The sequence below is a fragment of the Zychaea mexicana genome (genome assembly GCF_025766255.1).
Source record: "Zychaea mexicana strain RSA 1403 chromosome Unknown BDB00scaffold_102, whole genome shotgun sequence".
In the NCBI taxonomy this organism is placed as follows: Eukaryota; Fungi; Mucoromycota; class Mucoromycetes; order Mucorales; family Lichtheimiaceae; genus Zychaea; species Zychaea mexicana.
This window is the reverse complement of record NW_026516765.1, coordinates 45293-60431: the sequence shown is the minus strand read 5'-3', so window position 1 is coordinate 60431 and position 15139 is coordinate 45293. Positions and strand designations below refer to the sequence as shown.

At 41.6% G+C, this 15139-nt stretch overlaps 7 protein-coding genes across 7 annotated transcripts; 3 read left to right on the top strand and 4 right to left on the bottom strand.

Annotated features, from left to right (window-relative positions):
* Positions 1-663: 663 nt before the first annotated feature.
* BDB00DRAFT_963251 (major facilitator superfamily domain-containing protein) lies at positions 664-2782 on the top strand (the record flags this gene model as incomplete). The annotated part of the gene is made up of 8 exons (XM_053129748.1): positions 664-815; positions 1034-1252; positions 1335-1397; positions 1481-1620; positions 1718-1926; positions 2057-2150; positions 2244-2404; positions 2538-2782. The coding sequence occupies exons 1-8, from the start codon at positions 684-686 to the stop codon at positions 2780-2782; spliced, it is 1263 nt and encodes a 420-aa protein (XP_052975012.1). The 5' UTR covers positions 664-683.
* A 455-nt stretch (positions 2783-3237) lies between these two features.
* BDB00DRAFT_887068 (major facilitator superfamily domain-containing protein) lies at positions 3238-4923 on the bottom strand (the record flags this gene model as incomplete). The annotated part of the gene is made up of 6 exons (XM_053128435.1): positions 3238-3485; positions 3596-3756; positions 3854-4183; positions 4258-4393; positions 4505-4571; positions 4693-4923. Coding segments are annotated over 6 exons (1173 nt in total), but the record flags the coding sequence as incomplete, so codon positions are not given.
* Positions 4924-6277: 1354 nt separating this feature from the next.
* On the top strand, positions 6278-6931 carry BDB00DRAFT_877103 (orotate phosphoribosyltransferase; the record flags this gene model as incomplete). Its single annotated transcript, XM_053127563.1, has 1 exon — positions 6278-6931. One exon carries the CDS (start codon positions 6278-6280, stop codon positions 6929-6931), a length of 654 nt encoding a protein of 217 aa, XP_052975010.1.
* A 121-nt stretch (positions 6932-7052) lies between these two features.
* On the bottom strand, positions 7053-8121 carry BDB00DRAFT_28985 (histone-fold-containing protein). Its single transcript, XM_053116805.1, has 4 exons — positions 8003-8121; positions 7755-7865; positions 7458-7587; positions 7053-7368 (listed from the first exon to the last, which is right to left on the bottom strand). The coding sequence occupies exons 1-4, from the start codon at positions 8080-8082 to the stop codon at positions 7174-7176; spliced, it is 516 nt and encodes a 171-aa protein (XP_052975009.1). The 5' UTR covers positions 8083-8121; the 3' UTR covers positions 7053-7173.
* A 604-nt stretch (positions 8122-8725) lies between these two features.
* On the top strand, positions 8726-10487 carry BDB00DRAFT_932479 (wax ester synthase-like acyl-CoA acyltransferase domain-containing protein; the record flags this gene model as incomplete). Its single annotated transcript, XM_053129082.1, has 3 exons — positions 8726-9031; positions 9143-9834; positions 9903-10487. The coding sequence occupies 3 exons, from the start codon at positions 8726-8728 to the stop codon at positions 10384-10386; spliced, it is 1482 nt and encodes a 493-aa protein (XP_052975008.1). The 3' UTR covers positions 10387-10487.
* Position 10488: 1 nt separating this feature from the next.
* BDB00DRAFT_846770 (uncharacterized protein) lies at positions 10489-11698 on the bottom strand. The gene has a single exon (XM_053125178.1). It carries the CDS (start codon positions 11525-11527, stop codon positions 10724-10726), a length of 804 nt encoding a protein of 267 aa, XP_052975007.1. The 5' UTR covers positions 11528-11698; the 3' UTR covers positions 10489-10723.
* A 1468-nt stretch (positions 11699-13166) lies between these two features.
* Positions 13167-14447, bottom strand: BDB00DRAFT_877099 (uncharacterized protein; the record flags this gene model as incomplete). Its single annotated transcript, XM_053127562.1, has 1 exon — positions 13167-14447. The coding sequence occupies one exon, from the start codon at positions 14445-14447 to the stop codon at positions 13167-13169; it is 1281 nt and encodes a 426-aa protein (XP_052975006.1).
* Positions 14448-15139: the final 692 nt, after the last annotated feature.

The window sequence follows — 15139 nt, the reverse complement described above, 5'->3', positions numbered from 1 at the left end:
ATTCTGCTGCCAAAGTTTTTTGATTGACGTCAATCACTTTCACCAAGAATTACTCGGTAGCGTCTAGCCCATAGCTCTATCTTAGTGGAAAACACCGTGTTTTCTTGAAATGAGATAAGGGTTTAATGTGCTCATTTGGCGTATGGCGTGATAGCTGGAGAACAAATTTGACGAAGCACAGACTATTTTGTTCGCTTTACGCCCAAAGTGCCTCTAAGCTGTATTTATACAGAGCCTACATATTAGAGCTGCATATGTATGTGGAAGAAGGTTTTGTGGCTTTATTTCTTTGCGTTTAAACGCGCCGTATACTTCTGAATAACGGCGCTATGAAAGTTGATATGCATAGCCAGCATTATTTGACTAAGCTCACTCTAGTTATAGCGGGCGGAAAGTCACGCTCGCTTTTTCGCCTTTCCCTCTACTTATTTAATATTCAGATTTCTTTCTTACATTTTTGCCACTACCTTCTACATTTTCAGTACGACAGACGTGGTACTATTTGGCCAGATATGCTGAAATCCAACTATCAAAAGAGCAACAATGAAACGGCAAAGGCCTCAGTAGACGAAGGATATCTTCCTGCTACTTGTCCGTCGGGTCGTCAAGAGTCAAATGAAAAACCAATGCCAGCGCTCTGCGACCAATCGGACGAGAAAAGAGATGGGCCTTACGATGCACACATGGAAGAATCAAATATTAACGATGGTGGCCAGCCCAAAAAACAAGAGTTGCCAACTGACGGAAAGCAGGCCTGGACAGTTGGAATAGGAAGTTTTCTTATATCATTGCTTTGCGGCTTACCAAATTGCTGGTACGTAGTGTTGCTTTTTTACTCTGATGATGGTAGTCAAAAGTAGTGTAATCAACACTGGATTGTACCAACACGTTTATTTACCAAAAGGGGTACGTGCACGTACAAGAGAGAGACGTATTTTCTTTGTCTGGCATTTTCGAACACGAGCAGCAGCAACAGATGGTTCAGTGTTCCAAAAAAAGAACTGATTAAACTGAAACTTTAATTCGTATTTTAGGCATTATGCAAGACCATTATAAGCGAAGTAGTACATTTGCATCGGACACGGACGTTAATATCAAACTGACATTTGTCGGCGCTCTCTTCCAAGCAATGGTACTATCATGCGTGTTTTTCATAAACTTAATCTATTCCCGTGTCGGTTTCAGGCCTGTGCTTTATACTGGGCTCATACTGACAACTGCGGGCTTGATGTTGGCTAGCTTAGCTACTTCTGTAAGTTGTACCTCATCAGCATGTCGTTGCTATATAGAGTGGAAAAAAACGATTAATTCATGTGTCCCAAATGTGTTTGTAGATTTGGCAACTTTATTTGTCAGTAAGCGTGTGTACAGGACTCGGAATCGCGTGTTTCAGTACTGTAAGTCGTCACATTTACTTTAACTAAAGATCCTAGAGCACTACAACATGTTGGGTGCTGACTGTTCTATAACCACTACATAGGTTGGATTGAGGATTTTACCACAATGGTTTGTCAAGTACCGGGCAACTGCCTTTGGTGTACAAGCATCGACCTTTGCAATTTTTGCTCTTATTGTGCCGCATATCATGGTTGCCATAAACAATGCGCTCGGCGCACCTTGGTATGTATCAAAAGTAGACGCAGAAAATTAATTTAGCCGTCGTCGATGATGGAAGGTACTAAATTTAAATCTTTGGTGACTATTCTGTGTGAACAAGGACATACCGTGTACTTGGATTTATATCGTTTGCTTTGATCCTCTCAAGTGTTGTGCTTATTAGAGAAAGGGTCCAGTCACCGCCAGTAAGCGTAAAAAAGCAATTTGTCAGTCTTGTTCCTATACTGAAAGATCTGAACATGATGATTTGGGTGGTCGTGGGTCCAATTCAAATGTACGCTTCTTATACTGTCTTTGTATTTATTCCTTGTAAGTATACTTGAGTCAAATGGCTCTCTTTTATTCAAGTACTTTCAGAACACGGTAGTGCACATATAGAAGAACCAATGCTCATAGTCAGTAGCAATCAATCACTAAGTCAGTTAATCTGCCCTTGTAGCTTATGCGACATTCATTGGACTGACTGAAACACAAGGTGCAGCTACCATATCAGTCTTGTCGGCAGCTGGCATTGTTGGCAGAATTGCAGCTGGGTAAGTGAGGAAATGAGAGAATACGGAAATTATGTATTTCAGTTCAATACTCACCATTATTCATATAAAATGTGCTTTTGTTGAATATATTAGTATATGTGGCGATAAACTGGGGCATCTAAATACGTATATTATGTGCATGTTTATCTGCATAATTTCGATCTTTGCTATTTGGATGTTTGCCAACAACTTTGGGGTGTTATTGCTATTCGCTGTTGTCAATGGTCTGGTATATGGAAGTTATTTTACACTAGGTAAGGTTTACAGCCCCTGTAAAAAACGGTGTTATTTTGTGACAAAGTAAATTGGAGCAGGTTTTCTGTGTTGTATATCCAAGCCATTTTTTACATATGGAAACTCACCCAACTGTTACATGTGAATGATTAGCTGCACCTGTGGTCATCAACATCCTCGGCTCAATGGAGAAATATCCTGCCGCTGTTTCTATCAGTATGCTTGCATTCATATTCTTTGTACTAGGTCCACTCATTGCAAGTGTTGTTGAGGCCAACAATACTCAACATCCCTTTCTTTACTGTAAGATTATTGCTGGAGTAGGATACGCGGCCTGCGCTCTCCTCTCTCTATTTCTTAAGTTTCGGTTAAAACGTAACTTTTTAGCAAATATTTAATTTTTTCTCTGTTGTCTTCTGTAATAAATAGTTACTACAAACGTCATTTTAATTGCATGTAACTACCCTAGCTATATCATTATTGCAGTTTGTTTTTGCATTGTGTTTAAAAGAATATCCACAAAAAATATAAAAAAGCCTATCACATCTGTGCACTCAATTTTAGAAGGGCTCAAAGCATCAGCGTCATCATATAGCGCGCACTGACAATAGGCTCTAAATAGCAGCTGAGTGACAGAAGCTACCGACAAAACATACATTAGCAGTTTTATGTATTTGGATTTCATCTAGATGCATGTGTGTCCTTGTGTACAGCGTTTAACGTGTTACTCATGTGCTTCCTTCTGTACTTAATACAATTGCCACCACTTTATATAGTTTAAATACCGGTTTTATTTTATTGAAGGCTGGATTGACCAGCGCCAAAAGGCATACCGTTTTACTTCTATATGGCACTACACGTTTGCAAACAAATTCCGATCCAATCGAAACTTCGTGACCAGCCCTAGTATTGTACAGAGACCACTGAGTGCTCCACCACTAAGCTTGTAAATTAAAAATGGATCCTTGGCAGTTCCAATACCAGCGGACAAGCTGTTGGCAATAAGCGAAAGTGGGATAACTAGAATGCTCAGGACCATACTAAAGCTCATAGCGGCTGGATACCTCTCCATACCAACTATACGGGCAGTTACCGCTGGATCTATATACAAAAATAATAATAAGACAGAGAGAACGTGAGCGATAAAAAAATTCTTTTTCCTCCCCACCATGCATGTAATTGAAAACAAAAATCACAGTTAGATAACGTACGAACTGTAGCTTGAGTTGCACAAAAGAATCCATATACCACAGAAAACCCGATGAGACTTGCAAAATTATTCGCAAACATCCACATGGTGAGAATGGTCAACGTAGTCATTGCATTACTCAGAGTGTATATGTTCAAATAACCAAAGCGATCTGCCATTATACTACAGAATACACGACGTAAGGTTATTTAATTTCCGTCTTGTAAATTCAATGTTTTGTAATACATGTACTGTGCATATGTATCTTTTGGTGGATTACCCAAGAGATATTCGACCAAATAGACTCATTGCCGATGCAATTGCAGTAACTGCAGCTACTTTAGTTCCGGAAAGGCCAATGTATGTTCCATAGTTCGGTAAGAACATAAGCACGATAAATCGCGAACTCATTGACATTGGATAAGTTGGTAACCAAATTAGCATGTCAGTAATCTTAAAGATACTCAGATCAAAACTCATTGTCTTGTTCTTGTTGCTGCCGGATATTTGCTCTCCGCTACTGTTCTCCATTCTGGTAGGTTGATCTTTCATAAAGGCGATAGCTATGGCGTTGATAGCTACAGATATGAAAGCGAGAACGCGGAATACCCTGAAAGGATTACAATGTCTTCTTTTAGCGACCCATCATACAACAGTATTATCATCCAACGGTTTCTCTCATACCATTGATGACCGAGAGTGTCATACACACGCGTGACAATGAAAGGAAGTACTAGACTAGAAAATTGGGTGGCACTCGATTGTATCCCGAAAGCTGTTGCACGTTTCTTTTCAAACCAATGTGGAATACAAAGGGTGGCTGTCTGTTTTTTTTCAATTATTTTAATCGAAATTAAATCAATATGTACGGGCAAGGAGTAATGCATAATACCATAAGCAACAAGAGATAATAAAAAGGCTTCTTTTTCACTAACCCCAAATAGAAGCGCTGCGCCAAAACTTGCACCAATGCTCAATGACAGATATATTTGCCATATCTGCCTACGTCAAAATAATACATTTTGTTAACACTTATACATATCCTTTCCATCACTACATACGTCATCAATCGCTGTCACCATTTTTTCCTGTTTGTGGCGGGTGGTTATCTGCTCTTACCGAAGTCGATATTGATGTCAGCATAAATCCACCAAAAATGAAGCACGATCCGAGTATACACAAATTCCTAGTGCCCCCTAAGCGGTCTAATAGTAGGCTGCTGATAAGAACGCCAAAGTTTACAATTCCTTGAGATATGCTGCCGACCAATGTCATTTGTGTCGTAAGATTTGGACCAGAAAAGATATGATCTCGTATGTACATATCTTGGATGACACCTACAATAGTAAGTAACCAGCAAAAATAAGTTTGCGTAGCGATAGGTGAGTATTTAGGAGCAATGCTATATCTGCTATGGCGGCGTAAAAGTCAGAGGCAAACCTTACCCCTGTATGAATGTATGAAAAATTACATAAAATATGCGTTCAATTAGAATTATCGCCATCGCTGTCGATCGTAATTATAAACGCGTTCAAAAAAGTGTATTTTACCAGACAGGGTAAAAAGATGCAAAAAAGCATGCTGCTGTTGCTCCAGCTGCAACAAACCACGCATAGCCGCAATCGACAACGATTGTCGAGCCTTCACCGCCCTCCTCTGTCTTGTTGTTTAAATCTTCGTCATGATTGTGGCGTTGATGATACGTTCCGTCTTCATCGTGATTTTCGACCATTTCCCTCCTCGTTACTAAAGATCCAATGTGTCTTTTGCCATCCTGGGCAGAGCAATAACGTGTTGTGTTATTCTTAGATATCAGATATCTGTTTAAAAATGCTTTTTAAAGTACTTACTGTGATTTTTGCTTGTTCATTTTCTTCGGAAGCCTTGATGGAGTCATCTGGTTCGCCACTGATATGATTACCTTTCCCTTTTTCTTTAAACATGAGAAATCACTACAATTTTATACCATGCGTAACAGTAGCCAAGTAATGGTTTTTTCTTGTTCGTTTTATCATTTATATATCGTGTATTTTACTGACAAAGGAGTATAAAAGAAAGAGATTCCAGAGTGAAAAGTACTGTAACTTACCCGCCTTTTGTATTCTTGTTCTCTCGAATGATAGATAGTATATATGTACTAGCTTCTTTTTTGAAACAAGAAATTTATGTGTTTGTTTGGCACGTTGCTCCTCAGTTGTATCGTATCGTTTGAGGCTATCAATGACGCAAAAAGAAAAGAAGAATGGATTGTCTCCAGAAACTCTCGCAGGGATGTGTTAAATAGGGATGACCCACAGCTTGCATATACGCCATCATGTAATATACTGGTCTCCCGACACGCACGACGTGTCTTGCAGCGAGTATGTAGATTTTACCATTCTGGACTGCAGTATGTACGTTACGTACGTATTGACAGGGTGGCCATCGACTAATGGTTCAAGTCTTCAGCCACATTGACGTTTATCTAAACACGCAACAGATTCAGACTTCCATATAACATAGTAGTTTTCACAAACATGGCAAAGTATCCTTAGCGTCCAACATAATTAACCTTGTGGATCTGTTAGTTCCTCGTTTTGGTATGTAGCACATAGTACTGGCGTGAAGCCGGGTGACTGTCCGCTACATTCCGACATTACCGACCTTTAAGCTTTATTTTTTGAGTTTTTTCTTCTTTGCTGAACAAGAAAAAAAATTTATAACAATGAAAGAATACCAACGTGAATTCATTGAGTTTGCCTTACAGAACAATGTGCTCAAATTCGGTCAATTCACTTTGAAATCCGGTCGTGTCTCACCCTACTTTTTCAATGCCGGTTTGTTCAACAGTGGCAAGACTCTTGGTGCGATTGGTCGCTTCTACGCTGCTGCTTTGGTTGATGCCGGCTTCACATACGATGTTCTTTTCGGCCCTGCATACAAGGGCATTCCTTTGGTGTGCGCCACTGCTCTCGCGTTGACGAACGAACATAAGCAAGAAGCACCTTTCGCTTTCAACCGCAAGGAAAAGAAGTATCACGGTGAAGGTGGCGATATTGTCGGTACACCTTTGAGCGGTAAAATTGTCGTGGTAGATGACGTGATCACAGCTGGCACTGCGATCAACGAATCGATCGGTATCATTAAGGCAAACAACGCCGAGTTGGCCGGCGTTCTTGTGGCCGTGGACCGTGCTGAAGTCGCACCCGATGGCTCTGGCAAGTCGGCCATCCAGGCTGTCCAGGAAAAGAACGGTGTCCCCGTCCGCGCTATCATCACCATGGATCACATTATGGAGTTTATGGAGGAGAAGGGTACTTATGGCGAGCAATTGACTCTTATGCGCGAGTACAAGGCCCAGTACGGCATCAAGCAATAACTCAATCATCCTCTTATATACATGTTCTCGCATTTTTGTAATGAATCCTCCTTTTCCCTTTGTAAGAAAACACATGCATCCTATATACTGATTCTCGACTAGCTCCAAAAAGATAGAGTACGAATGACGATCCTTCCAAGCGTAGATCCTTAATTTCCCTCTTGTAGCAAATGAATGTAGACGAACAATAGTAGTCCCGAGCACAGTATACGTTTTGATATTGATTTCTTTAATTGAATGTGTTATTGACCGTTGTAAAAGTTGCCAGACATGCCAGCTGGTGGTTGGCCTGGCTGAGACGTTGGCTGCTGTTGCTGCATGTAGAGCTGTTGTGGTGATGGTTGCTGCTGATCTTGTTGCTGTGATTGCTTTGAATCAGGCGAAGCATCGTCTTCTTTGTCTTTTGTGGATGAAGTGGCTCGTTCCAACTTGGTCGTCTGGTTTTTCACATTTTAGTCAATTATCCGTCTTATTGGTTTTAAGAAGAAAAAAAACCACTGTTGCTCTCGCGCATGCGCTTCGTTACCTCTCGATATTTGCCCAGGTATATTTTGAGTGCTTCTGCATAATTTTCAAAGCCCAATGATTGCATTGCCCACAAAATATCTTCTCCGTTGATGGTCTTGCGCTTTTCTTGTAAACAACGATCGCTTGCTGTAATGACGGGCACACGTTTTGGGTTAAGGATGGTATTCTTAATACTCTGTTGACTGCACTACGCAGGCTCTTGTAAAAAAGCAATCACGCCCCCTTCCTCCTGCCTCTACTTTATCTTGATTCTCCTCCTTCCCCACTAAAACTTGGCGTATAAAAAAAAGGATATTCGCTAGTGATGAAAGAAATGAATTCTGAGACGCATTCTTGAACGCATTCTTTGGCTTCTTTGGCAATTTTCGCGTTTTCCGGTAATGACTTTTTCATAATGCGTGCAACACTGAAAAATACAACAATACGTTTTTATCCATTTAGTATCAAGGTGGTAGGTAGTACTGCAGTAGCCCTAGTGACGACACTCATAATGTGCAGAAAACAACACGCGTCTATATGCTTTGTATATATTTTTTTCTTTACTTTGCAATGGGAAGGTAACGATCCTGCTCCTTGAGATCCAAATCGCCTTCATCGCCTGACTGATTTCCGCTTGCTGACATGTCTATGCAAAAGTTTCGAAAGGGAAGTGGTTGGTGGTATCACCTTTCGGGTTTACAAATGAGCTATCGTCCAGTAAAAATTGGACGGTGACTGCTCTGCTGCTGCACACACACACTCTCTCTCTCATTGTTCGCATCTACTCGCATCTACGCGCAGCAAAGCATTCATGTGTTCCCCAGTAAACTTGTGCTACATTGCGAAATCTCACTCACAGAGCCGCTATTGGGCCTGATCATCCATCCACTTGACAGCTGTCACGCTCAAGTTATGGACCATAACTGCAATCACCGTACGTGAAATGCCTGTAACTGTAGTATTTCGTGTTTTCACATCTAACTTTATGCTACCGTCTGAATAAAAGGTAGTAAGAGTGCTATTGTATGTTTTTATTAAGAGGGCGACCTCAAGTCATCATTATATCATATCGCTTTCTCCAACAAGGATTTCAAACTGAGAAGGAAAAAAGCGTGCAATGGAATAACTGCCCGAGACCGTACTAAATAATTACTGCTGTATTACCAAGCAACAACTGCTGTTCCGATATTTGAAACAGTTTAAAAGAAAAGAATAACCTTTTCGCGGATTTCAATTTTGTTAATCTTTTCTTTACTGCATTATTTGGACTTGTCACCAAGAACAAACATGCTAGAGGAAGAAAAGCTCTCCGGAATGGATAATTTATTCCTGCAAATCGAACATCCGCGACGATTGATGACTGTCAGCAGTCTGTGGGTGTTTGACGGTCGACTTGATTCCCGTATTGTTTACCAATCCGTCGAACAGTTATGCGATGAATTCCCTCGATACGCTTCAGTGCCAGCACACGGATCTGCGTTATATACGCCCGTATGGAGTAACCCGATCGGATGGCAACCGCATATGAACATAGAATATCATAGACTGAAAGCTCCAAGCGAACAGTCTTTGCAAGAATACATTTCCGATATGGTAAAGTATATGCCCACGATACATATCAACAAACAAGCAATTCGTCTATGAAAGGATCTCTATATAAACAAAACATTCTACGACCTTTTCTTTCTTTGGAAAACCTACTAGCAATCGCGCCCGTTCGATTATTCTAAACCATTATGGGAACTTCACGCAATCTCGGGCCTACACGATGAAAAATGCGCATTTTTCTGGAAGGCACATCATTGTCTCTGCGATGGACTTGGGTTTATTGATAGTTTGTTGGAGATTACCAGCCACGAACCGTCTAGACAGAACAACAAAGCATCATTGGACGACGGTACATACAAAAAGAGCAACAACAGGCAAAAGCAACAGCAAAGACGAAATGCAAACTACAAGAAAAAGAAGCAACTACTGCGAACAGCACCATTGCTCAACGATATCCCGGACCAAATCTATTTTTTGTTCCCAGCATGGCTGCAATGGCTAACCACTTGGTGTTGCATTTGGATGAACCGCGTATATCTTGTGTGGATTACATTATTGCATGATTTGTGGGTGATTTTGCTATGTATTTTGCCAGCAAGGTTGTCACACCACCGCGATCTATTCTATACCGGCCTGCAATCCTACAAGAAACAAGTCGCTTGGTCGGACACCATACGGCTTAAAGACATACGTGCTGTGCGTCGTGTATTGGGCGGCACTGTCAACGATGTAATGGTGTTGGTCGTGACGCGTTGTATCAAGGGCTATCTGGAAGAAAATGGTGTGCGGCATGACGATTTTGTACGACTCTTTGTTCCAATTTCACAGCGTGATATGGACGATCAAAGGTAAAAATATATCTCTCTCGACTACCTCCAGAGAAAAAAAAAGTCATTTCTAACCTGTTTGTCGATAGCTTCCAAAATGTGGTCAGTGGGATATGGGGCTGGTTTTCCATGAAAGACCTCGATACAAAGGAGCTACTGGCTCAAGTACGAGCAGAAATGCAAGCAGTCAAGGTATCACGGATCCCATCCTTGATGTACAGTATATTTGTCCAAGGAATACTTGACAACTTTCCCGGGTTATTAACCGGTATGCTGCCGATGGTCAATCGTGCTGCTAATATTCCCCATGGCGTCTTTACAAATCTTCCTGGTCCTACCGACCCTGTTGAATTTGGTGGGAAAACCATCAGCGACGTGTACGTACTTCCACCGCAGAACGGCAAAGGCGGAATTGCCATTGGTCTAGTTTCGCATTGCGATAAGGTCAACATCACGGTCATGGCAGATGCTCATCCAAAATATCCTCATGTTGCGAGAAGTATTTGTAACCGGTTTGCTCCAGAGTTCCACCTGCTGTTACGAGAAGCGAATATGAAGGCTACTCGTAGATAATCAAAATACATAACAAGAAGCAGGTACTATGTCTGCATATACTTCATCCACTCCATCTACATGTACTCGTCAATACTTGTAAATAATTATTAAATCTGCATATACGTGTTTGTAATGACACCACTTTTCACTGGTTTTTCTTTATCTCAAAAACATGAATAGCGTGTACTTATTTTTACTACAAATTCAGAAATGACAAATCTGAGGACATAAGCTACATATACAATAGTCTGAGAACAGAGATAGCAATAGTAAATGTGCTGTTATATATATGTACTTTACTACTAAAAAGACCATCCCCTATTTCCTTGACAAATGTGGAAAGAGTTTTGTTTGTTTAATGATGCAAGTTGGCTGCAAACCATTCATTAAGCCCGGAAGAGCATTTGGTGTCACAACGGCGTAAAAGTAATTGTCGTCGATCCTTGAGGGTGGGTGCGGTTGTTGATGAAGGCGGTGATGTGCTTTTGGTAGACGTTGTCGTTTTGCTGTTTTTTCTCGTTGTTGCTGATGGAGTGACAATTGAAACTGGAAAGAATCCCGTCATTGGCGACAACCCTTTCGGTGCCGCTGTTGGCGATGCATATGTTGGTGCAGGACTTGTCGTAGTTGTCATGGTGGTGGTAACTGTCGGCGTGGGTAACGGATCGAAAAAATAATCCTCGTCGCTACTGCTGGTACTGTCCTCCAGGTAAAAGTCTTCGGATGAATCCGAAACCGAGCCATATTCGTTGTCGTTGGAGGTATTTTTATCATCATCGCCGTCGTCATCTTCATCATTTATGTAAAAATTTTTCATGCTTTGGTGATGGGTCAAGCAAAATGAAGGGCTACTTCTTCTGCTGCCCTCACTCCTGTTGTTGCTATTGCCGTTCAATGGTCGCTTGTTACTGGTGTACTTTGAGCTTGGAAAAGCCAAGGTCGATGAGGATGATCGCCATTTACACGCAAAGTATTCATCATCGCCATCATTATCGCACTCGTTCTTGCTCCTGCTCTCATCAAGAGTAGTGGAAGCAAAGGCGGCAGTAGCTTGCTCTTGCTGATGTTGAGGATCCCAATGATTGTTTCTCGTGTTGGATTCATTGAACATCCAGCAGACGGCAGTACCATCTTGTCCTTTAACAAATCTTTCGGCCATGGTAGTAGTAAAGTTTATAGTGGATGTTTTTATGCGTGAGCAGCGTGCGCAACTATAGCAAGAGAGTGTTGGGTTCGAGTGACGGAACGAAAACAAAACAAGGAAAGAAATAAGAAACAGAAAGAGAGGGAAAGTGCCAAAAACTCAATAGCAGTAAATTTATTAATGAAGTGTATACGGTATCGCAACCATCATCAGCCCCGTGTTTTCGTAATTTTATAATTATAAATTGCTGTTATCTATGTGTACGCATTGTATTGTGCACAGAATTTCCCCCAAATTATTCTATCATTGCGTGTGGTGTGCAAATAATCACTAGTAATCTTGATAGTACGCATTGTCTATCAATGAGGAACTAGTGGACTTGTGTATAGTGTGCACACATGACGGATACAGGATTCCGGCCCAGTGTGTGAGCAAGCGAGCGGAGACGCAGGCAAAAAAAAGAAATCAATTGCAGCAGCAGCGGCACGTACATATAAAAGTTCGTGAACACGCAAACATCATCATCGATTAGGGCAGTACCGTTTTATTTTAGTTGGGGAGCCCCAACATCCAGCTATTTTGGTAATGACCAACCTAACAAGAAGGAGAACCTAAAAGAGCTCAAAACAAGTAAAAGATAAGATGAGAGGGAGGAGGAGGGCCACCAAGCAGCTTTTTTTTTTACCATCGATCGACCTATCAATTCGCTCGTGGACCGGCACTCATGTCAATATTCATACAAGCTAAGCAAATTCTCTTCTCTTATCGGTAAGTGAAAGAGAGACCACAGTACTATCTCTGTGTATTAGGATTGGGCGATTTTCGGGACACAAGAACAGAGGCTCAGAAATGGCCCAAACGGCTTGCTGCATGATTCCGGAAATGGCATTTTTGATTACAGTATTGATGCATCTATTGTTTTGTATGTCGTATTCTCTTTGCTATTAAGCGTATTGTCACGCCTAAATCACCAAAATAATCGGATAAAGTACCATTTCTAAGGTTCTATCATTTGGAATAATCAATATCCAACATAATTACCACGGTTCATTACTGCGTGTCGTCGATCTCCACACGAGATACGCCGATCTGTTTGTGTCACAGGAAAACAAAAGCAGGCTGTAATGATATGAAAGCCCAGTATATTTGCTAAAAAAAATCCTTGGTAATAATACACAACACCAAGTGTATCAACACCTTCATTAATGCTGTTGTCTCTCCAAAGAGAGAAATAACCTTGACATGTGTGTAGAACTGCACACCATGTCATTATTTTTTGAAACATGACAGCAACAACACTATAACAGCACCGACTGCAATAGTAAGATAATATGGATGTAAACATATAAAAGTGTTGTATTAATCGTAGTAGGTAACATTTTTTCAAGATAATGAAGAAAAAAACAATAACAAGAAGACGGGAAGTTACGAGTGTAAAAGACAAAAAAAAAAGCGATGTAGTAGTTATCGATAAAAATATATGAAGATGTATAATTCTCGCAGAGACTTGGGAGGGAAAAGGGATGTTATTATACAAAAGAAGCGCGTATGACTGTGTGCAAGTATATAGTTTTGTTATCGGTGTGTATGTGGTTGATATATTAATTGAGATACTCTTTTGCTTTCTCTCTCTTTCTCTAATTGGGGGGGGATTTTACCAGCTTGTCATGGGCTCGATTTTACATTCTTCATCAGAACCAACCTGATAAAGACCAGTTTCGACTTGGGCAGCCGCTGCTGCTGTTTTGAGGAACAAGTCACCATGACCACCGATAAGATAATCCATGCGTGACAAGATAGTCCAGTCCATGATAGGTCGAGCATACATGAGCTTGACGCGTTGTTCTTCCGACAACTGGACCGAAGGTGACTGGATCATGGACGCTGCTGGGATAAACTCATAGGATTCGGACACAGCATGAATGATTGTACGACGATCCTTTTGGCTGCGTTTTTGGATTGCCTTTTGAAGAGCCTGGATGATATCCTGGGACGGTGCGGACAAAAAGACATGGCATTCCTTGCCCATGACCTGAGCACCACGACAGACAAATGCTGCCCTGGCCGCAACGCAATCAATGTCCTCCTGAATGCTGGTCTTCAAATGGATGCCCACGCGCATCCATCGATGCTGCACACTGTCATCCGGAACAGGTGGTTTTTGAATCGGATCTGTGTACATGCTGCCGCCCATCAAATCACGGTACGACGCCAAATGACCTTCGAGCCAACTGCTGGGTTTCCGGAACAGGATCTGGTGCACGACCCAAAACACTTCGGACGGGTTCAACTTTTGTAACTGGTACTTGTCACGGTGACGCCAGACGGATGGATTGTCGAGTAATGCTGTCCAAGTATCCCATTTACCGCATCGCAAGATCTTGACATTCTCTTGACGGTACTTGGCCATAAAATCGGTTGATTGCAGTTCTTCGGTCGACATGGAGTCAATATCCAAAAGGGTCGATTGGTCGGCGATAGCGTCATTGTCAAGATAAAATTCGATTTGGCCCTCGTTCATGCTCATGGAACCCAACGTCATTTCAAAGTACCAGTCAAACTTGACAGGGGCGTCCATGTCAATACCAAAGGCAGCACCATCCCAGACAAGAGCAAACACGTAGGCGGTGGTGAGACTCATTAATCGTTCTTCAAACGATCCACACGCATTGGGTTGTCGACAGCTGAATAAAACGAGCAATGGTGGCGTGTCGAATGTCGGTGTACGGTTCGCTACGTAGCCGCTTTTAATGTGTGCCAGGACTGATGTCAAAAGTGTACTGTTGGACCGTCGATAGGGGTTGTTCCGTTGGATAACAATGTCGGCGGATCGCTGTGTGCTTTTCGACTGTGCAATGGCATTGAGGGATGAGAAGCAAAAGTAGAGGAAAACGCAAAAGATGATGGCCAGAGCCCATCCCTTTGACTTCATCATCTCTTTTGTTTTAACTAATGTTGGGATTTTTTTTTATAGAAAATAGAAAAAAAGAAGTAACCCCCGCTAATAGTGTCTGCTCTCCTTGATCTGTGTCGCTGCTATTACTGCCTACCTTCGGAGAGGATGTGCGCTTGTAATATGCGTGCGTGTGTGTGACCGCTCCGGCTGCAAAAATGGATTCGAGGTGGCACCAAATACAAAAATGACCTTTTGTTTGGGTTCAGGTTTCAGCACGCACGGTATGCAAAAATAAAAACCAGTGCGCTCATGTTCACTTGATAATGACAGCGTATTCTATGGAACAAAACCGTTGTACTGGTAAACTTTATGTGTCACACTTTGCCAGCCGTACCTTTTCAATTTCATTTCCTAGCAACATCCCCTAGCTACTGTTGTCACCGCAACAACAAAAAAGCTTAGAATCGTTAGCGTGACAGCACGATAAAAATAATTGGCCATTGTGCCCTCCACTTTTTCTTGGACGGTCGAATAATTTTAGGTAGTAAAAAAATAAATATGCTTGTTGCGCAGTACGGCTAACTTTATAGATTATAATGCAATGTACAGGTAATTGTATGTTGATGTGTATGAACGAGGAAGGAGCAGGAACTTAAGATGGCCGGGCCTTATTATTCGGACATCATCGAACAGCATGCTTGCCAGATAAAGCAGCACATGATGGTTTGAAT